Source organism: Hippoglossus stenolepis, chromosome 6 (assembly GCF_022539355.2).
Source record: "Hippoglossus stenolepis isolate QCI-W04-F060 chromosome 6, HSTE1.2, whole genome shotgun sequence".
NCBI lineage: Eukaryota > Metazoa > Chordata > Actinopteri > Pleuronectiformes > Pleuronectidae > Hippoglossus > Hippoglossus stenolepis.
In genome coordinates, this window is record NC_061488.1 from 22,906,731 (window position 1) to 22,929,793 (window position 23,063).

General features: G+C 42.8%; 1 protein-coding gene across 2 annotated transcripts in view; it reads right to left on the bottom strand.

Annotated features, from left to right (window-relative positions):
• Positions 1–23,063, bottom strand: part of LOC118111347 (plexin-B1-like) — a 67,513-nt gene that overhangs the window by 18,988 nt on the left and 25,462 nt on the right. The window contains exons 2-20 of one of the 2 annotated variants that reach the window (XM_047340394.1): positions 17,324–17,415; positions 15,555–16,428; positions 15,116–15,358; positions 13,874–14,056; positions 10,909–11,037; positions 8,899–8,999; positions 8,262–8,394; positions 7,945–8,101; positions 7,713–7,821; positions 7,259–7,367; positions 6,169–6,939; positions 4,675–4,773; positions 4,356–4,478; positions 3,560–3,653; positions 3,251–3,420; positions 2,302–2,453; positions 2,109–2,214; positions 721–857; positions 451–624 (exon numbers count right to left, since the gene is read on the bottom strand). In XM_047340394.1, coding sequence (XP_047196350.1) covers positions 451–624; positions 721–857; positions 2,109–2,214; positions 2,302–2,453; positions 3,251–3,420; positions 3,560–3,653; positions 4,356–4,478; positions 4,675–4,773; positions 6,169–6,939; positions 7,259–7,367; positions 7,713–7,821; positions 7,945–8,101; positions 8,262–8,394; positions 8,899–8,999; positions 10,909–11,037; positions 13,874–14,056; positions 15,116–15,358; positions 15,555–16,418 — 3,854 coding nt within the window. In that variant the 5' untranslated portion in view covers positions 16,419–16,428; positions 17,324–17,415. The remainder of the gene's footprint in view (positions 1–450; positions 625–720; positions 858–2,108; positions 2,215–2,301; positions 2,454–3,250; positions 3,421–3,559; positions 3,654–4,355; positions 4,479–4,674; positions 4,774–6,168; positions 6,940–7,258; positions 7,368–7,712; positions 7,822–7,944; positions 8,102–8,261; positions 8,395–8,898; positions 9,000–10,908; positions 11,038–13,873; positions 14,057–15,115; positions 15,359–15,554; positions 16,429–17,323; positions 17,416–23,063) is intronic. The other variant, XM_035159853.2, reaches the window with a different exon arrangement.

Consider the following 23,063-nt stretch of genomic DNA (forward strand, 5'->3'; position numbering starts at 1 on the left):
GTGGCTATATTACTGACTGTATAAGTAGCTTCATTCATCATTTCAATCTTCTGATGTGAGACGGTGATCTTACAGGAGCCTTATTAACCTGCACAGCAAACAGGTTCAGTTTAACCAGTGAAGATACTGGGCTCAGGATAAATCCAGCACCATCAAAACTGCCCACCAAACATGGTTCCCTCTGGAGAATCACAATATTAAAAGTTTGGAGTGTGAAATTGATTATTACAATAAATTTTCAGTTTTTGCTGCTTAAATGTAATAATATTAACACTGGTCTATACTACAGTATCTAGTCACATAGTTTAATAAAAGATCAGTCATTAGACAACAGTGATCCATAGATTCCATTAATATCTATTCTGCCTCGGTCAGTGTATTTGGGTGTAGGCCTGTCTACAGTATTTGGGGGGTTGTTTAAATCCAAATAGTTACATTCCACCACTGCACCTGAAAAAGCTTTTGGTTGGAGCAGCCGTTGTGATGTTTGGGTTGGGGGTGTAATGATAGACCAAACCCTTCAGGTGGCGCTCTGCCCCACCAAACCGCACAGTGACGCTGTGTTCTCCGGTTCTGTTGCTGCCTTTGGCCAGACAGCTGATCTGATCCTCCCGGATGTTCAGCCTGAGACAAAGACATTTGACATTTTTACACTTTTACCTTAAACTGGGATATAAAGACCTTTTTTTTTTATTACTATGATTAACAAGAGGCACTTACACCATACAGGGGACTCCGCCAATCAGGACGCTGACCTCACTCGGGTGTCCAGTGCTCAGCCTGCGGCCTCTGATGGTCAGAAGCGAGCCCCCCGCCTTGGGTCCTCTCTTGGGGAAGATGCTGCTCAGTACAGGATCCTGATGAAGGACGGACAAGAAGGAGGAGAAGAGGGAAAAAAGGATGAAATGCAAAGATACACAAGAGAGAGAGAGAGAGAGAAAAAATGTATAATCAATAATGTGATACTGAGCGGGTGATTTATTGGCAGGATAAATAAGTCACCAGGGCATTCTGGGAAACACGAGAGGGTTTCCTCAGAGCCAGCTCGTACAATTCATCTGCTTGTCACTTGGGCCAATCAATTAATCAAACCTCCCTTTTACTGTGGTGTTAATCAGGAGATGAGTTATTACGTCATTGTGCTGCAGTGGTTCTATTACATTTCACAGAGCACAATTTCAGCTGAAGCCTAATTAACAAACGCCATTTCGAGATGTCGTTTGCTTGATTGGTCAGAAATCTTCTGTGTGAGCACTTTTTTTAATGGGTAAACACATTTGGACATTAAACAGCTACATTTATAGTTAAATCCATTCATTCTCAATGCTGACAATTCAGATGAGGCGCATCAGGACCAAGGGAACCCCCGTGTCAACGAGGTCCTCTTCAGTGTGTTTTGGTCCAAGCCCAACAGTGATGACTGTGTTCCTATATACAGTATGGAACTGAACCACACCCAGGGGAGAACATGGCAGAAATCAGAACAACCGCCGCCTGTGAAGTTGGTGAAAAAACGTCCCGGAGCTGTCTTTGTTTTTTAAGTGCTTGTGAAAATGTCTTTCTTGTCATGTCCAACAGGAATAAGGGCAGGGTGAGCAGTTGACAGCAATAACTTAAAGACTGTGGATGATTTACGTTCGGCCTTTGCGGTCTCCTTCATGGGCCAGGAAGCCTGCATCCTCCGAAGGAAGTAAATCCTTAATTGGTAGGGAATTGGAGAACCTGATTTCCACTGTTAGATTTCCCCTTGAGAAATAAAATATGCACAGTCGTGTCTTAAATCAAGAGTCCGACCAAAAGTGAAAGTAACACAATGTTGCCAGCGTGAGTCTATAAATAAGTCAGTTTAAACTTTAACTGTTTGTAAAATGATGCTCTGCCCTCCTGTTACTGCATCATCAGGCCACACACACACATTGTAGTGTATCACCACTACACTTCAAGGATAGAGTAGAAATTTCATTACTATTCTGATTATTGACATTTAGATAGATTTATAGTAACCAGGTTACAACAGTGCATGTAAAGGCAAAGTCCGATTCTTGGCATAATTAGATTTTTCTGCATATAACATAGTTCCATGTCAACACACTAACAGCTGCGTTCACCTGGAAGCTGAAGATCTGAGCCGACAGCCCGAGACCTCCTCCCCTCACTTTGACTGAGACCTGGCCGCTCTTCTCTCCTCTGCTTCTCGTTGTCTCACACACGATTCTACAAGATAAAGATTGTTATGGATAAAAAAAATCATGGAAAACATTTTACAAGCAGTGCTTGTGTTCAGGTGTAAGGACGACTTGCCTTGAGGAGACTTCATATCGGCTGTGGATGACGCTGCAGGGAAACCCGGCCACTGTGACAGAGCTCTGGATGTCTTCAGCTCTCTGGCCGAGGTTAGAGCCTGAAATAGTCACGACTGTGCCTCCCTCCACGGGGCCGGAAACTGGGTCCAACTGAAACACAATCCCCTTGTTTATTTCTTTCTGTTAATGATTTGAGGTACTTGATCTTAACTTGAGTTCAATGCTACTCCATATATATACTTCACTACTAATTCAGGAAAGATTGTGTTTATTTCACTGCATTTATTCGATAACTTAAGTAGCTTGCTTTGCGTACCATAAGATTAACTTGATAAAAATAATAAACATAATAACATAATAATAACTTGAGGTATGTGCTCTTCTGAATGCCATTCTAGTTCATTTTGATGTGTCAATGTGCAGAATGTTGAATTTGCAGAGTTTGATACAAAACAGCTCTTTTCACCCACATCTATGGAAGGGGGTGGAGCTTCTCTAGCCTATTGTGAATCCAGTGGACTTATTAACTTATCTGGAAACAATCAGTAACCAAGTCACACAAGTGTAATGTGCAAACTTGAAGCCTCCAGTGCCACAAACTGAGAATGGACTTTTGAGTCAAGTAAGACGCATCTTGTACTTAAAAGTAAACATTTGAAATTATCATTTCAGGCAGAATACTTTTTCCATGCAGGATAATGACGTGAAATCAACAAGAGCAAGGTTTTCAAAATCAAAAGGAGTTCCTGGTAAGTAAACATCCAGACAAGAGACAGTTAAACCAGTTCAGCAGTCAAAACAATATGAAGACTGACATCTTTCCTCTGACATTTCTAACACAAATGGACACACACAAATACAAATCATTATGTGTTTAATTCTTTCCCTGTTTTCTCTCATTTCTCATAGTTTTGCAGTCACGATCTTCAAAAAAGAGATGTTCTTACAAAGTGAATGACAGGTGCAGGGCAGGTGTGTTTGATCTCATCTGTGCAGGAGTCCTGGTAGACACAGCGAGAGCTGGCAGCACCGCCACACCAAACACAGCCATACTTAGGGTCGGCCGTCCGACATCGGCTACAGTCCGACCGCCCCACTGAACAGTTGAACAGAGTCACTGAAACAAGGGGGAGACAGGAAAAAGAAACAATGTTACAATACTTTCATATGAAATATGTAATATATGTGTGCAAAAACATGTGATGTCTCATAAAGAGACACACGCAAGAAACATAAACACACTACACTGCTCTCACCGTACAGATCCTCAGCGCTGTCGATGAGGAAGTTGTTTTTTCTCCGCACGTTGATCATGGCTGGGTATTCCTCCAACAAGACAGAGTAGGCATACTGAAACAAACATACACATTAAGCACTACATGTGATGCACTATACGAGTTGATGTTATGCACAGCCACGTGTACAGCAGTTGCGATATGTGTCACATTATCAGCTCACGAGAGCTAATGAAACACACACATGCGAACCCACATAATCACCGTTGAGTGATTTTTGTTAATAAAGCATGGCGCTGCTTCATTGGTGTAACGTTTGTCTGTGACCTGTGTTGTTGATGATTTGTCTTCATTGTGAATAACACCAGAGGGGTGGGGTTCACTCCATCAGGTTGAGACAGACAATCAGATTAGCTATCGACAACAGTTTATGGATTTAGTCTTGTATTGCTGCAGCACAATGGTGACTCAGATTATACATAGACAACTCATGAAAGACGGTACGTTGCATTTCCAGACTGTACATACATAAAAGAAAGGAATCTGTGCAGTTTGCATGGGACAAAGAGACACAGTGGTGAGGACAAAGAAAGGAGGTCCATCTATAAACATTTAAATTATCCATTGCAATATTAAGAAGAGTGATGTTGGACACATGTAAGACAGCACATGCAGGACAAACACATACTATCACTTAGAACAACAGCTAAAAGACACTAAGAGGTCACTGCTGTGAATTAATACATTTAACATCCTTGTCAAAATTTCAAGACTTGAAGGGTTGAGATAAATTACGACTTCACATTAATTTCCTGACCTGGTGCGGCTGGCAGGTGATAAAGAAGACTGATGACTGGGTAGCATGCGGCTCCACTGCAGCGTCCACCACCACCGACTGATTCTCAACGTCCAACACACACTCGTAGTACAAGTCCCCGTCCTGAGTGTAGACAACCACAGACAGACATGACAAACTTTGTCAGCAGGGATACAGAGTAAGTCTTCCAATGGTAGAGGCTGCAATTCATGCAAAAACATGAATTCACTTTTACAGCCAACAAAGAACAGTTTCTTAATTCTAACTTCAGATGAATACAAGTTTAACATAGTATTTCTCTGCTGGATGGTAACATTACCTGAAACAGGTTTAGATGTTGTCCCACCAGAGTGATTTTCCTCTCCACATTGACAGGGAGCAGGGAGGAGTCCTGAACTTTCTCCACACACGGACATTCCTGATGATACAGTGTCAACCATTATAGCGTGAAATATCAACACTCTTGTGTGCAGCCATACTTCATACACATGCGTCTGGGTTCATTTAATTCTAAAGAGCCAATGTTTAATAACCATGGGCTTGTACTTGTGCTCGCTCCAAGCATCATCAGAGAGTCACTCCTCCAAAACAAAAACTAAAATATGACAGTTAGTACTGTATCAGGTGTATGGCATTTTTGTCCCATCCACCAAAAATGTACATTTGCCTTATGGATAATGGGGTGGTAGTGTCATCCCTAAGTTTCATGTTGTGTTGTTGCTCTTTTTATTTAGTATAGGATGTATGTATCTGAAGTGAAAGAGCAACAAAAAAGAAAATGGGACTGGAAAGAAAAATAAATAATTAGGGAACTTAAGAAAAAAGCCAAACAGAGGCCGGTATCAACACAAAAACACACTGCAATATACACACATTAGACACACATGCAAATGTATGTGAAGAAGAGTTGTGTTCAAAGACAAAAGTGATAGCAGCTTAGCTGTCCCTGTAATGGGTGTTGTCTGTGCAACATTATTATTATTTGCCGCGAGCATTGATGGAGGTGAACAGAGATGATTTGGTGAGGGAGGCCGAGTCAATACGCTCCCTCAGATGAGTGCCTTGAATTTCCCACGTCCATCCTCACATCTGAAATTACATTGATTTTCTGCCCGTCTTTTCTTATTGACAGGCAAGCTAATAAAGATAACTGCATTCTGCCTTGTCAGCATTCGATTGTACATTCAGAGCAGATCAGAACTTCAATTCAAAATATAATATCCAGTAAAGTGTTTTAAAGGGATGGTAATTTTTTTAGGATATGCACTTTCACATTTTTGGTTGGAGGTTAGATGAGAAGATAGATACCACTCTCACTTCTGTTTAAGAGTTGCTGCAGGTTTCAACAAGTTAAATTTAAAAGCATGTAACAGATATGAAGGAATATCAGAGTCCCACAATTACTAAATCACAATTTAAGAAAAGGTGACGCCTAGTAGAGAGTAACCCTCAAGCTACGTGCAGAGACAGAAGGTATCAATGGTCTTACTCACAGCCAAGCAGAGTGTATTCAATTCAATTCTGTTTTCAATTTATAAGTTCCACGTTGGTCGTGTTTATACTTTTATTAGAGAAAACTAACCAGATTAAATGTAAACAATGTGAACCTTGGTTTGGACTTTCAGGTGTGAAAACGTCTTAAGCTAGGCTAAGCTGCCCGCCTCTTATAGTTTCATATTTAACAGACAAAGAGGAATATGGTGTTTAGGTTCTCATCTAACTTTCAGACAGAACAATGTGCATCTTTCCTACATTGTCTAACTCCGGATTCAAGCACCTCCACACCAGCTGCACACATGGTGTCTGCACTCACCAGAAAATAAGAATCAGTCGTAGAATCGGACTGGTAGTTTGTTTCAGAACCAGAGTCGAGGTCAACAACGGTTTTAGGTGATTGTGTATAGACGGCCGAGTGTTCGCTGCCACCCGCAACATAGGTTGTTGCAGGCTCCACCTCAGTGTCTCCCTCTGGCTTCTCCAACTCAGTCAACCACGCAGGTGAGTCAGTCTCTTTAGAGTCCTTACTGTCATCAACAGATAGGTCTATTAAAAGAGCCACTTCGCTGGACGTAGTTGAACTCACGTCTGAGGAAGAGCCCACTGCTTCGCCAGACAGCTCTAAGAGTCTCAGCTCAGGGTCTACCTGGCCACTAGTAATGCTGGGTAATGCAGTTAAATCAGTGATATTTAAGTCGTTCTCTGAAAAGCCTCTTGTGGGGGCACCATCTCCCTCTGTCGCTCTCTCCACATCAGAAAGGGACCCGTCTATGGTCGTGACATCGGTGTGGACGGTGGTGACCTGTGTCCTGACAAAGGGGGAAGATGTGGCCAGGGTAAGGGGGTCTGTAGACTCAGCATTAGGGCTGGTGGGTGATGTCACCGTGGTGGTGGCAACTGAAGGTGCAGCTGCTGTGGTTGGGGGAGGTATCTCTGTGGGTGGTGGCTGTGTTATTGTGGTTGTTGCTGTTGTTGCTGTTGTTGCTGTTGTTGTGGGGGTGGCTGTTGTTGTAGCAGCCCGTGCAGTAGGGGGTAGAGGGGTCAGTTTTCTGGTGGGTGGTGGGATGGTGGGTGTTGGCGGTTTGAACTTGATGATGGAGAAGCACAAGTGAACATGCGGTGGAGAGGACAAGAAAAAAAAGGCAGGGGAGGAGAAAAAATTAGGATAAAACAGAAGGGTAATGCAAATACAATAAGGAGCAACTTAAAAGTGACATAAGGAAAGGTTCATGGTAGAAAAAAATAATAAAGAGGCAAAAATAAAACATAACACGACACAAAACAATGCAAACAAACAACACATGCAGTATGATAAACACTGGGTTTTATCCTAAATACACTGCACACAACCCTGAAATCCACTGTGCATACAGCACATCTAAATACAGTCAAAGACGTGAACTCACATTTTGGTTGTAGATGGTGACTCCGTGGCTGCAGGTGCGTTTGTGTGTGCAGATGTGCTGGTGGATGCACCAGTTACACCCCCAGTGACTGCTAACGCACCCTTGGCATCTGGAAGTGCACGCAGCAGGAGTGCAGGTAGAAGAAGGAAACAAAAAATAATAAAAATAAAAAATACAATCTTTAGAACATTTCATACTATGTTCAAACATACTTAAGATTATCTGAATAAAATATTCTGTGTCTTTCACTTGCACTACCAGGTCTTTTACTTGTTAAACTGTAATTTCTAACTAAAACGGGTCCAGCAGCATTCCCAAACATCAACGTTCTCTGCTCTCAAATTCTGGAGTAGTGTGGACAACAGGCGTATCCGTATTCAAACGAAAATGTGGCAGTGTGGATGTAGCCTAGACTTGATAGTACGTGTCGAGTGACGTGCATTCGTGTACTCACGGCCTGCGTCCCGAGAGCTCCTGAACCAAGCTGCAGTTGTAGAAGGTAAATTCTGTCTCTGCCACCGTCACATTGATGAAACGTAGTGACAGGGTCACCATCACAAATTCTGCAGTGGAACAAATCAGTGGTCTCCATATGACAACCTCAGAAACCCTCAAATATCAAACATGTTTTGTATATAAATGTCCAAATAAAGTTGACTGATTGGGCACGGTGAAGATGTTCTTACCATCTCCGTAGCCAATGGGGGGGAGGCTGCTGGCATCGGGGGTGGAGCATGTGACACCAGTGTTAGTGAGCGAAGCTTGACTTTCTGTGTCCTGGAAGAAGCAAGAGTAGAACTCTCCCTCTCCTAGACTGGGGAGACCCGTGACTGACACTGTAATCTGTGGGAGGGGGACAGAACGGGAAACAGACAGGACAAATAATGAAATGATGAAAAAAACCACAACAGTGACAGAGATCAAAGCAAATTCAATATTTTTATAGAAGTACAACTGGAATGGTTAAGACAGTGAATTAGTCCCATCTGTTCCCTTGCATTACATCAGTTTTCTCCCCGCGGCTGATGTTGTAGAGGCTGAGGTGCTGAATACTGAGGCACTGCTGCGTCTGGTTGAAACTCCACAACCACTGGCCCTGCTGGGACCCTCGCTGACACTCCCACTGCTGGCCACACCTGAAATACCAAAGAGACAAGGCCAGAGTGTTTGTGCATGAGAGAAGACGTCTTCACCCAGGACCCATATGGGTTTGGATCCGCATTTTATGCAGTCAGTCAGGCCCCAGGTCTGTGTGTGTGTGTGTGCGTGTGTGTGCGTGCGTGCGTAAACTAATAGTACAAGGGTTGTCTTTGTCGTCCGTCACCATGACGATAATTGACTTTTAATCTGATATCACGAGTGGATTTAGTTAGCCATGCCATATTTCAATCCGCAAGAGAGGAAAAACATAAAACCTGAATGTATGAGTATAAGGGGAGAAAGCTGCCGATCTCCCGGCGGTGTTTCTCGGTCCGTCACAGGCCCAATCCCAGTTTTAAAATGATAGACAAGTCCTGGGTCAGGTTCGGGTAGAACATTCCCGTGTCTTTTCGGTTTCGGGCAAATATTTCGACCTGTGAAGGACCTCATTTGCAGTCGCTCCCCCCTTACTCTTCAACAACATATGCACACTGACGCACCTTCCCTCCAGGACACACCAGCCACAGTAGGGGTCATTAGCCGATAGACAGGACTGACAGTCCAGGTGATCTCCACATTCTGCCACCGGGCGCTTCTCTACCTGAAAACAACAGATCAGTGACTGGGTCAGTATTCAGAAGCATATTTCCATCTCCATTACCAGTTGTCATCTGCTTAGTTTCACCTTCTCTTGTCTCCACTGTGTTATGGACTACTGAATCTAATAATGCAATCATTCAATTAACTTGTTTAAAACAAATAATTCATGAAATTTCTGCTGAAATAATCATTTACATTTTTATATTTTTCAAAGTCACTGGCTAAATCTGTCAACATTTTCGATTCAAAGAAATCCGAGTCCCTCATTGAGTCCCTTAGAAAGGAAGGACTCCAGAACACCATGGATTTCTTTGTTTGCCAACCTCATAGTGTTATAGATTTACACACTAACTGAGTGAGCTGAATGACTATTGCTTCATTATTAAATCCTTTGTTTTGAGACAACTCTCTATAGTGCATGTGTTGTGCTACATTTTCTATATTGTTTGCAAGAGGGTTCCAATCCGGGTTCGGCTGGGGTATTTCTGTGTGGAGTTTGCATGTTTACCCTGTGTTTGCCTGAGGTACCCCAGCTTCCTCCCACGGTCCAAAGACATGCAAATTGGGGTTAGGTTGATTGGAGACTCTAAATGGACTGTAGATGTGAATGTGAGTGTGAATGGTTGTTGGTTTCTGTATGTTTGGCCCTATGATACGCTGGCGATCTCTCCAGGTTGTACCCCACCTCTCGCCCAATGTCAGCTGGGATTGGCTCCAGGTCCCCCACATAACCGTCAAAAGGATAAGTGACATAGAACATTCATGGCTACATGAATGTTTGGAAAAATATGTAAATAATGACATAACAGTGTCAAATCATCAATGATGAAGTACAACTACTTACATGATAATCAATGGACTAACTTAGCTTGAAACTGTGTATAGGAAGTAATTTTATACTAAAGATAACTCTCCCAACCTAATGCCAAGTAGGTGGTAGGTCAAATCGAACCTGGACCCTGTGTTTATTGGGAAAGGCATGTTTAATGTTGCCAAACTCCGAATAACAATTTGAGGCTTTAACAACAAAGCCTCAAACAACAAAACTTTAAGAGGACACTTTGTGGACTGTTGCAGTTGCCCCACAAGATATAATTGTAGCCACGCTGTGTCAGGGCTGACTGTGGAAGCGATCACCTGGAACAATTCCAAAAGGTTTTGTTAGTTCCATTCACATTCACATACAACCCACATATATAAAGATGGGGCCCAGGGGGAAATATACCAGAATGCCCCCTTTAACAATGTATTGTTTTTTTTCTGAATCAAGAGACAAAACCTCAGCTCACATATAACATACTGCCAGTAGCTTGATGACAGTTTTTGTAATCATATTTTTTTTACATGGAAATATCAATGGAACTCTATCCTGCAGGTCTACATTTGGATTCAAGTGTGAAGCAGTCAAGCAGTAACACAAGTCATTCAATGTAAAGATGAACACTTTCCCAAACTCATTCATCAGCATCTATAGCTACACACACAGAGACACTCTGTAGGGAGTGTGCCAGCACAATAGAGGCCACTTTCCCTAATCAATACCATTGTTATGTCTGTCACAGCACAGTGGGGTTAGCGACCTTTGACCTCTGACGCCAGCTGGCCTCTCTGTTTTCTTTCATACTCTTTAGCCTCTTTTTCAGCGAGAGCCACACAGCTTGAGGAAGTGTCAGAGCCAAACGCTGAATGACAAACCATGTTCAGTCTCATGTATGGAGACATCTGGGTGAGTGGATGAATGGACTAGAAGGTTGTGACTGTGTATACATCTGTTGAGTAGTTCAAAACATATGAAACCTGTGAATGCTTACTTACGAACATAAACTGCTGGGTTTCCCATGTTTATTTTTACGGATGATGATATTTACAACCTGTCTAAAAGTGTTTAATTGCATGCTTTGTAGACTTACATTGGTTTTGGTCATGATGTAGATGTGTGCTCCATTCTGATCCAACAGCAGGTCACTGTTAATGGGTGAGTTGGGATGAATGGTGGAGTTGGCATACACCTCCACCCTGCCATCTCGACCAAGATACACCTGGAGAGGCAAAAGAAGACAATTCAGAAAATGTGGTGTAATGAGTATAAATATATCAAAAGGATTTATACTGTATCTACAAACAGGCATTTTTAGACAAAAGTGTTCCTGACACTGCAGCGCTAAAATGAAGGGGCTGACAAAAAGGAAAACGAGGCAGGGGGAATATCTTCATCAGCTTACAGCTCCGAAGCAAATCAAATCACACTTGTGCAGGATCGCAGCAGAAGTGGCCATGAATGTGATTACCACACAGTCAAATCTAATATGAAGCACAGGAAGACACCTCTGGCCTAAGTGATTCCCAGGCCTTCAAACTCTCATGTTACCTCATGCTAATGAGATTAGCAGAGGTTTCCGTGCCTCTTTCCATGAAGCCCTCACTTGATCACTGTGAGCAGAATGGAGAGTCAGGGTCCCATTAAGAGGAGGCACTCACCACTTAATTCTTGGTGACTGAAAAACCATTATGCAGCTTGTTGATTTGCATGTGGTATTAAATATTTTAGAATATGATGATGTAGTAAAGGATGTTTGCTTTTTTTTTTAAGTCAACACATCTTTAACAACATACACATGAACACTGACTGTTAATCTGTGGAGGAGGTGTAACATCATGAAGCGATTTCTACGTAAGAGGTGGAGGACATCCTCAGCAATCGTTTTCCTGTGTGAATGTCAGTGGCATGTAGTAAAATGTACAGCCTCACCCTCCCCAGACAGTTATCACTGGATTGCTTTCATACTCAACCAAGTCAAGAAGCATCTTTACCTCTATCAAGGAGGTTATGTTTTTGTCTGCGCGTTTGTTTGTTAGTTAGTTAGTGGGATTATGCAAAATCTGATATCCAATAACATATTCTTTACATTGCAAGTATTTTTTAACATTTCAATTGATTTCTCAGAGAATTATTGATTAATCTGTATTGAAAAACATTGAGTGTGTGCAATTTGGTACAGATCCAATCCAAGTGAATTTAAATGTGGTTTCATCAGGGGCCTGTTGGGCCTTGGCAGAGGTGAACTCTACTGAGTGCCAATCTAGTTTGTGTATTTATTTGTTAATCAGCAAAATTACGCAAAAGGTCATGGAGAAAAAAGTCTGTATCAGGGGGCAGATCCCTAAAGATTTTCACTTTTTCACTTTCAAGTGTGTGCAATTTGGTGCAGCTTGATTGAACTTAAGGGGACTGTTGGCCCTTGGTGGAGGTATGTGCTCATGGCTGATTCTATGATTGTTCTAGTTGTTCTATGATTTCTAAGAAGATTTATAGATGTTTATCCCTACGGTACATCTGAGACAATAATATCCAGTGTAACTGAAACTAAATACGTGTTGAGATTTGACCGAGTTATGACTCAGTTTTTGGCTATCGTCTCTGAGGACTCTGGTCATGTGCAGAGGGAGCACAGGCAGAATTATATGACTCTGGCATCAGTCTTCTTATCAAACTGTCAGCGAGAATATTTCGAAAAATGTTGAACTTCTCCTTTAACTCCAACACTTCCTTTGATGGGCTGAAACTGAGATTAAATTGGCTCAAATTTTGTCCCCCAGAGACACACACACACACACACACACACACACACACACACACACACACACACACACACACACACACACAGTGGTGTATTTGGATGCTGTGGAATTTGACCTGCTGTGATACGATAATCCTGTTACAATAGCTTACTTCAGATGGCTACACTACATGGGGTGCTGCTTTGATCTGCTCCCTAAAAATATTGTGTCTGGCTCCATGTCGCACACTCGCTCTCTCGTTCACGCTCTGTCACACACAAAAACACACACACACACACACACACGCACGTCTGTCTTTAGTTGTGAGGACACTCATTGACATAATGCATTCCCTAGCCGCTTACACTAACCTTAACAATCCCAACTTAATGCTTAACCCTAACTCTAAACCTAACCATAAAACCAAGTCTTAACCCTCAAACAGCCAATTGAATTTGTGAGGACCAGCCAAAATGTCCTCACAAAGTCAAAATTTCCTCACAATGATGGTACTGAAACAAAATAGGCCCTGATAACTATAGATAGACATGCGCTCGCACACACACACAACAGCTCATAGCAGAGTTATGTCCCCAAACCTCGTATCTCTACATGTAACTATCAGATCTGTGCAGAAGGTGGTGATATACAGCTATTTTTGGTAAAGGTGAGACCAAAACCACAAATCTATTTTGGGCCACATATTCCACCAGTCCTGCAAAGAAACGTACTCCAGTAGCACAAAAATGCATCAAGTCTCCAACAATCACACGCTGAAGCCCAGAGAACAAAAAGCAAATGCATTAAGCATGGGATCATGTCGGTATGCCGGTATGTGTATGTTGGAACACTGTGAATGTCAGAACGACTGGAATCTTCCAGGCTGTAGTCACATAGCGATGCATAAATACTTGGACAAGCAGCATAGACTTGGACAGAAAAATGCCTGAAATTGATGGTAAATGTTTTATGTGGTGTCAGGTGTGTTAGCTTTTCTGAGGAATGATTCATGGATATCCTTAAAAGGAGCAGAAGATAACAGCCTCAAGGGCAAGGCAATCCGGATCACAACATTCAGTAAGCCCCACCACTTGTGCGGTTGCAGTGAATCAGAAATGTGGAAACTACCTTAATAAGAAATTGTCTAAGGGTCTAAATATTCCCACGATACACAGATCTTTTTTATCCCTGTGATGCACTGTTTCTCCTAGGGCGTGCTCCCTGCCTGCCACCTAGTGCATGCTGTGGCAGGATAAAGGCCCAAAGGAAACTGGCACAAAAATAAAAATATGTATAACAGCGAATGGGATGAGCTACCTTGTGTAGAGTCCCTTTGGCGTCTCCTAGGAAGGCGATGCTGTGTCCGTCTCTGACACTGACGGCCACAGCAGTGAGACGGACGGATGAGGTGCGCCACGCGGTTTTAGCTTCCAGAGGTACCCGGCTCGCCATTGGACTCGGGGTGTGGTCAGAGCCACAGGGATACGCCTTTAGGGTATTCTACAAAAATCAGACCACAACAGAAAGCTTTGTTAAGTGGTTTGTATTCTATTGCCCCAGAGCCTTAGAATCCTCTTAATTCATCGTAAGAAGATTGCACAACAGGTTAAAACACACTCATTCAGAGGACTCGCTCTTTGGGTTGGGCCAAGCAAGCACTTAAAATCCTGCTTTAGCTCTGGCTGCAGATAATTGGCCTGACGGAGGATGTAGAACGAGATCTATTTTTTTTTGTGTTTATTTTTGTACTTTGTTTATTTAAAAAAATAAGATCTCTGGGGGACTGTTACAGATTACATCTTTCCTGTCTTCTTTTTCTTAACTTGTCTCCGTTTTCTCCCTGTTACTGTCTGTGCAACATTCTCTCTATTCCCATGTTTCCATTCCCCCCTTCCTTTCTCTCACTCTCTGTCCTCTTATGTCAGTGGGTTTCAAAAGAACTCCAATCCTTCCTTGTCAGAGCTCATTAAGCAGCAGCCCAGCTGATTCAGGGTTAGTTTGCTTTATTGATCCCTAACGATCCCATTAAATGGTTCTGAGGGCTGGCAGGACCAGAGCGGATGCAGGGCAGCGGGGTGGGGGGAAGAGGGGGGTGGCGGGCACTGGAGGGCTGCAGCTGGGCAAAACTACTCCTGGGGCATTTGTAAGCACTGGGGTTTTTCAACAACTCATTACAAGACTTCCAACCATCCATATAGCCATGATTTATTCCTGCTTCTCAACCTAATCTGACTGTGAAGCAATTGCTTGTTATTTGGTTTTATGTTCTCTCTGTTTTGTCTTTTTTTAGAACACTGAAACCAAGTAAGTCAATATACTCAAGGTAGGAAATAATTCATAATGATAGCCCAGGCAATTATCCATACTGTAACAAACACAGAGAGGAAATCCTGTAGCAGGCATTTCTGCTGATGTTACCAGAGAGAAAGAGTAATTTCAGAAGAGCAGGTTATTGACAGAATCCTTGTTTTAAAAACCCAGAAATATTTGCTTTCCTTCCATTAGAGAAAATGTCAGCGTCGCCATCAGGACGAACCCCTTACTCTCCTGTATGCTTACCAGGGGCAGGTTGGCACAGCTGGACTTGACCTCGTACTCTATGTAGGCCACCTTTTCTTTTCCCTCCACCAGCCCATCCTGGGTGTAGCAGAGGTCGCGGGTGGAGTCAATGTGTCTGTCAAGCTCATCCAGAGGGTAAACGCACAGGGCCGAGGCATCCAAGGGACTGTTGTTTATGGAGCTGATGTGGGTGGAGAAGACTCCCAGCAGATCCTCGCCTTGCTGGCCTGCACCTTGTCCCACCTGTTGCAACAAAAGCATGGGAACATCTTGGGAAAGTTACACAGAGAGTATAGGTGGAACATTTGATGGAAACCCATTTCTGAAAACAAGACTTGAAAATCATGCTCTCTGACAACAAAGAAAGTAATTCAACTACTGGCTATTTTGCATTGTTGCTCCGTGGACGATAAGTATAAGTATATACACGTAGAAGTACCTGGGCTGCCTGGAGCAGGTTGTATGTCCTCGAGGGAGAGGTTGGGGATCGGCAGACAAGAGGAACTTCCACATATGAGTAGTAGGAGGTGTCATCCTGGCACACTCGGGCGGCGTAGGTGCGGTACTCCCTTGATGCAGACTTGATGTCTCGGCGGTAAAACAAGAAGTACACATATGTGCGGCGTGTGAATGCCGTCACAAAATGGTGGTCATATTCCGACAGGCGCCCGGCTACAGCCAGTTTAGCTGTCTCCTCGTAGGAAAAGATGGGCACTGATGACAGGTGGCGGGTGGAGATGGGTGGGTGGCTGGCGGTGTAGCCCCTACCCACATACATTACTGTCCTTTCCCCGCCACGGAAACCCACCACCAGCCCAACAGTTGACACTGATGGATCATTGGCCGCAACATACTGAGTATCCACAGGCCTCTCAGTGGAAAAGAGAACCTTTTTTATTGATGACAGCTTGCGTTTCTGGCAGGTGCCCTGGTGGACGCTGCCGCAAGTGATCAGCTCCAACGCCTTTGGGTCCACCAACAGTAGTTTGTTGTGATTACTGGTTCTCCTGGCCTGAGGACAGTTGAACTCAGTGACCGGGGGAAGACAGTCTTTGCTGTCGCTGACGGGGCCAGTCATCTCCTCTTGTTCCAGCCGGAGTCCGTCTAATCCGTCCAGCTGAAAGAGGTGGTCCCTGGCCCCCACGTACACCGTCCCCACAGAGGGGTCTGGGTGGAGGACCAGGTGCTGGAATTCGGTGTCATTGCGGGAAAAACAGGGGTAGGAGCGACCATGGGCGGAAACAAAGACGATGGGGATGAGGAGCAAGAGCAGGGTGGAGTTCAAAGCCTTCCCATGTAGCATGGCAAATATTCTGAAGGGAAAAACAGAGCAGGGTTACAGCGCTGCACGAACAGATGTCTGAGGTTAAACATCAACATTTAATGAGGCTAAAGCGGCTTCCATGTAGCTGAGTAAAGTACAAGTTTAAGAGTTTTAGAAAGCTTAGGTTTAAGGCTGAGAAAATGATAAGATGTGGTGAGCTAGCAGGAAAATGCTCTTATTACACACAGAAACACACACACACACACACACACATACACACACACACACGGTTGATATTCAATTCAACCTCGACAGAAATTGTTAAAGAAAAACTGTTCATATTTAGTTTATCTTCTGTGAAAAATACTAACAAGTATTATACTTGTAGGAAAGCCCAATATGTTTTTCTAGCTGCTATCAAGCTCCACTGTCTAAAACCAATTAAAAACACTTCAATCCATAGTACTGACTGACAGATATGCACAATTTGCACTTTAAACATCCCCTGACTGTGGCATTTCACTTCCCTGTACCGCATGCTGTAATGTGACAAAAAAACTGAATCTAAAGGAGCCATGCTGTTGCATTTGGGGATATGTTCCTCTTTGATTATTTTATGTCAATCAATTTGCGTACATGCTAACACACCAAGTCTATTCTCAACAAATGCACTATTGTGTAAAATCCACAGCACCCTACTGTTTTACATAAAATAGTTTTTTCCCCAATTTGTTGTCCTTAGCTTGGTACCAAGCGGGTTTTTCAGTGCCTCGCCTTGGCTTGAGAAGATGAAAGTGTTGCCAGTAGACTATCACTTTGTTTTTTTGGTATTTTCGTGAGATTTGAGGTTGTTTTTATATATTAAAAATTCAATATAATATTGCCAACCTTCTTCTTTAAATGCAGTTCGCAAGATCCAAATACATTTGGAAATAACATCTCACCATCTATTGCCTTTGTTGAGCAGAAGTCTTCCTTCACCTTATCACCTGGAGTCATATCCCATTCTTTCCTCTCTCTGTGAATGATTAATAATCTGTAAAAACAGAGAGAGACAAGAGACAGACTGAGACGTGACTCAGTGACAGACGGTGAGCAAGATACACGATGACTCTCCACACCTTGTTTTTCAGAATGTTATAACATCTGGTTCATGATTACACACGCTCAGTGTTTAAAACTTCGCTGTGCTCCCTGGATGACAAGCACCAGCAGCCAGACTATCACTCACATGTGGAACATTCAAAACAACAACAACTCACATTTCCCATTTCCACAGCCATCACTCAACACCTCTGAGGAGAGTGCTTTGCGGACACTGAGAGCCTTCGCATTAGAGATAAAAACACCTTTAAATATTGAAGAGGTTCCTCAGACCTTTCACTGACCTCGCTGAGAAGCGATCACATACAAATAAATAAATATGTGCTGTACACACAGCGTATGGAGCGAGCTCTAAAAAAGCCCGACTCGGATTTCATATTAAAACTGAGTCCTGGTCAGATTATTTATTAACCACAACTCAGAGAACGAAAAGAAGAACATTGCCATGTGTCTGAGTGTATCATGAGTGTGATATTCATAAAAATGCAATATTGAGCTCTGTTACTTTGAAGTGTGAATAGATTGCTATAAGACATTAGACATGCAATGCCATCTCACCTAACTGTCTACCCCCTGGGGCTGCAATCAGGACAAAGACAAGGAGGGGCTGAAAGGGAGGAGACCGGGAATTTGTATTTGTGCGTGGGTGTGAATGTGTGTGTGTGTTTTTGTGTGTGGGTGTGGGTGGATATAACCCGGAGCCATCAAGGAGCAGGTGTCTTAGTATGTGTCTGCTAAGTGGGCTGAGTGTGTCTCAGGCCTGCGCTTTACTTATTCATGAGCAGAATAAGAAGTATAATAAGTAATAACCTCCACGCCCACTGTCAGAGGGTTTGAGCTCAGTGTGTGTTTGTGTGTGTGTGTGTGTGTGTGTGAATGTATAAAGAGACAGGCAGTCTGTTAAACAGGGCTGAAAATTCACACAGTCCTTAGAGACAGTGGAGGAAAAGTCTTTATGAAAATCTTGAGCTCTCAGATATGAGCTCTTTTTAGAAAAGAGCTCATACTCCCCAGCAGAACTCCCCTCAGCTATGTTGTCTCCTACGAACATGTTTCTATACAACTAAACTACAACAGCAAATAAGCTTTGTTGGAAACATAATAACTGGTCTTTCAGTTTGAGAGCATGACTCATTGATTTCACGTTCAGATTTTGTTATGCTTTCACTCAATACTCTGTTTTCAAATAGCCCCTGCTTGTGCTTGGATTTCCTCTGCTTGTGCTCAAACTCTGCTGTTTGAACAAAGCTTTAGCTCTTCTCCTCGTGCCCATGCTGCTTCTGTGCGCACGTGACAAGTCTGCCCTTGGATTTCTCCTCTGTTCCCCAACCAACAGAATGCCAGGTGTAGTGATGACAATCGTACCGCCCTTATTGTGAGTGCGGCCTCTCACGAGAAGCCAGTGTAGTAATAAAGCCGTGGAGAGTGGTACTGCACGAACCCAGTTATACTGACCTTCACTCTCATGGAATCAAAGCTAAAACACCCACAGAGGTGCACAGAAGCAGCCTGAGTGCGAGAGCTGAATATAGAGCGTAGAAAATATTTCCGAGCAACGAAATATCTGAGCGCAAGCGCACAATCTGAGCACAGGCATAGCGCAAGCAGAGCAAATCCAAGCATAAGTAGGGGGTATTCGAGTGTGACCACATGATTTTGACAGAAAGCATTAGAAAATCAAAAGTGAAATCTAAAAGTCCTGCTCTTATAGTGAAAGACTACGATCTTGAATAAAAAAATGTTAAAACTAAATCTGCTGGATCATGTTCAGAGGCCAACGATTTTTTAATGAATGAATGGTTATACAGCACCTGAGCAGCCATAGGGGAAGATGATGGCACAGAGTGCATGAGTGTTACATAAGAAACCAGGCTTCATATCCAGTGTTTCCTGTGGTTAGGTGTAGGCAACAGAAGGACTGTGAGTGACTAAGGTTTCGAAAAGATTGTGGGGTTATTTTTGTGTTTTTTTGTGAAATGTATATGGTCAGGATGATTTTTCTGTTTTAAACCAGATCATTAACTTTCCCTTACCTTAACCAATAAAATAATGCTGGTTTGGAGTCACTGCAAGTAGATATTGTTCAGCTTGGTTGGAAACAAATCTGTTGTCTGGGAAATTCTCCTGAAATATTTAGTGCAAACATATTCCTGACTTTTCAGATATTAAAACAATTACTTATTCTGTTAACAGGAAATACAATCAGCTTACAAGTATGTTTCAAACTAATTTCCTGTTGCTGCACATTTTGCTGTTAACATTTAGCTCATTCGGTGCTGTACAGCCTCACAGAGAAGCTGGCTCAGTAGATGTACACAGTGTAGTTGTACAGTGGGACAGAGTGAAAGCTTCTTGAGCTGCATGTTCCACACTGTTAAAGAATTCCTGGAGGTGCCATGCACTAAATCCTGATCTGGTCTCAGTATGAGATGTATTATTGTACAGTTTTGACATTTTTGTCCATCAGGTCAAGGAGTGGTCAGCGATTAGTTGCGGCCATAAAAGTCATCAGCTCAGGTTGAAGTGCAACATATTTGAACTTTCGGTGCACCACAGCTCCACAACACACAATATAAAATAGAAATAATGTGAGGCACACACAGCAGCTGTTGTCCACAATACTGTGAATGTGCCTTCAATCCGTTCCATTATAGATATTAAAGCACAGTCTACAATTACAGGTTCAAGCCAATGGTAAAATATGGCATGACACACAATTAAAGAAGAATAATAAAGTCATAAAAGTGATGCAATGATATCAGCTAACAAAACCTCCAAAACTTGCATCAACCGAAGATGCAGGTCAAACCTGACCAAAAGTGATCCGCGGGTTGGCCGATAACCCACAAGTTCCACAGATCGACCTCAGTCAAAATAAAACGACACCAGTAAAACAACCTTTCAACTGAAAACTCACAGAAACAGAAAAGTGAGCGTTTCAGAGCATTATTTCTTTATTTAATTTCAGATTGCCTTCAGTCAAAAACTGCACAGAAACAGCTTGAGTAAAAAGGAGAGCAATCGTGTGAATGGGTTGTATTTATATAGTTCTTATCTACTCTTCATGACCACTCAAAGCACTTTTACAGTGTGCTTTTTGCCATTCACCAATTCACACACAGAATCTCAGTGCAGCAATTTATCTATCACAGATAATAATTTGAGGTTAAGTGTGTTGCCCAGGGACACTTCATGTGGAATGGGGAAGCATGGGATGGAACCAATGACCATCTGGTTAGTGGATAACCTGCTCAAACACTTGAGAGTTTTTTATCTGCAAATAGCAGGAGCTGGGCAAATGTACACGTGAGCAAGGGGCTATTTGAGATAGGGGGCTGGGTTTTGTGGGAAAATATATTTTTATGACAGAAAATGAGACCATCATGCCACTGAAAACAACTAAAGCAATTATGAGGCTGGAGGGATAAGGGACAATATAGCACTTTCTTAAGCAAAGCATTCAGTGGGTTCAAATACAACTTTAAACAATTGCAGAGTCAAGTAAGCTTAAAACTTGTTCAGTTGGATTTTTGTTCTCATAACAGAAAGCCTGGGAACTATTCTAGACAAATTCTCACTGCCACTCCGAGCAGGCTTCCTCACCTGCTCTTTGACCGGTCATCATGCTGCAGTCAACATATTTATAGCCTACTGCGACCCCATCGCCATGGGAACTTCCTCTTACCAACCAGCATTGATAGCTTCCTACGAACTACCATGAAATCACAGTGAATAACTGTGGTGTGGGACAAAATTGAGATGGAGGGGAAGAACAGAGACACAAGAAATCCAGCTGTGGTCGATGAAGTCGAAGAGGGGAAGTCCAATCTGGAATATTTCTCTTGACATCCAAGACCTTTTAAGGGTCTGCGACATTTTCACTTCATCCATCATCTAAAGGAGAACTCTTACACTTACTTGTGAATTTACAGTAGCATGAATCAGCACGCTTTTACCTCTGAGCTGATAGCCAGAACAAATACATTATTCTTGTAAACTTCACCAGTCTTGTGAAAGTGGAACATCTACTTTTCCTTTTCACGAGGAGGCGTTTCGTAGTAATACAAACACCTCATCCAGCCTTCAGAGGGGCGGTTCCTCCCATGCTGTTCACCAACAATCTAAAGAGTTCATCAGTTGTCTCTGGTATGCGGCCTGTTTGTCCATGGGGCACAGTCCAACAAACTATAAATAACCACTAGTAGCCCATTAGACTGTCAGCTGAATTGGAGAGGGGATGTGGTGGTCACAAAGCCACTATGGAGTAAATATTCACATTCAAGCAAAGATTTAAGAATAAACAGACGATATATGAGGGATTTCTTCAGAGCTGCAATCATATCAGAGTGGAAAGTTTGACTAAACTCTCCACTTAAACCCAGAACTATGACTTTCTTTTAGTTGAGAGCAGGTGGGACATACCCAATCAACAGTGTGTGTGTGTATTTATTGATTTCTATTCGCTCCTCAGAATGTGGACCCATCAGTGAACCTTTGCCCTAACCATTCCCATCGCTCTCACGTTCTCCCTCTGCCCCTGTTAATTAATCACTGAGAGAGTCTGCTGTGCAAGTTCATTTCTAAAGCTGCTAATGACCCATGACAGCCCACTGGAATGCCTAAGACTTCATAAAATATGTGGGGTCAGCAGCACGGGGACAGTGGGGGACAATGGGCCCGGAGCCATGGAGCACTGCTTTGTATTGTTATGTCCTGGTGGGTCGGCTGGCGTCTCGCCCGGGGCCCCGAGACTCTGCAAAATGAGCATCTGTGGATCCCGTCCAGAGAGTACAGTAGAGAGGGTAGCAGACGGTCTGTATGAGATCAGCCATCAATGACAACACACAGGATACTACTGAGAGGATGAAGAACAGGCACACGCATCTGCCAGTACACACTTGTAACTGATTTAAAAGCAGACAGAGTTGGCATATGTTTTTGGGTGACATTCAAGAAGCTGATAGAGTCACGTTAAGAACCACGTCATTGAAATGTCTGGCGCCCACAGGACGGTTTGCTGTGTTTTCTCTAGTGACTTTTTAATGTTGAAGGAGACTGCTGATCATACAGATGACTTAAAGTTCAGAAAATACACTTATCTGCTGGTTTTCATTCTACAAATCTAGCAAAAACAGCTCCACTGCAAACCACAATTTGCACTCTCTGTGTGTGTGAATACACGGCACCATGCACGGCAGTATCCTGTTGAGAAACAGAAGACATCTGAAGGTAACTCCAGTTGTCAAAGTGTGTGCATAGCCCACCATCACTCTTCATCGCAAAGTATATGAGAGAATGTATTATGATCAGCAGCAGTTCAGTTGACCCAATAGACTGCTTTTGCTAATTCATTTAATGTTTACTCAACATTTACTTGGAGTTTGCTCCACACACTTGTGGCTGATCTTTGTTCAAATAACAAAAACAATAGGTGAAAACCTTGAAGTATTTAGGTTCAAATTAATAAAATACTTTTTATGTTTATATATAATTAATGTGGCTCTATGTCTATTAAATAGAGTGCACTCAGTGCAATGTCAAGGAGCAGGTACGATTCCAGTCAACCAAGATTTTCTTTGG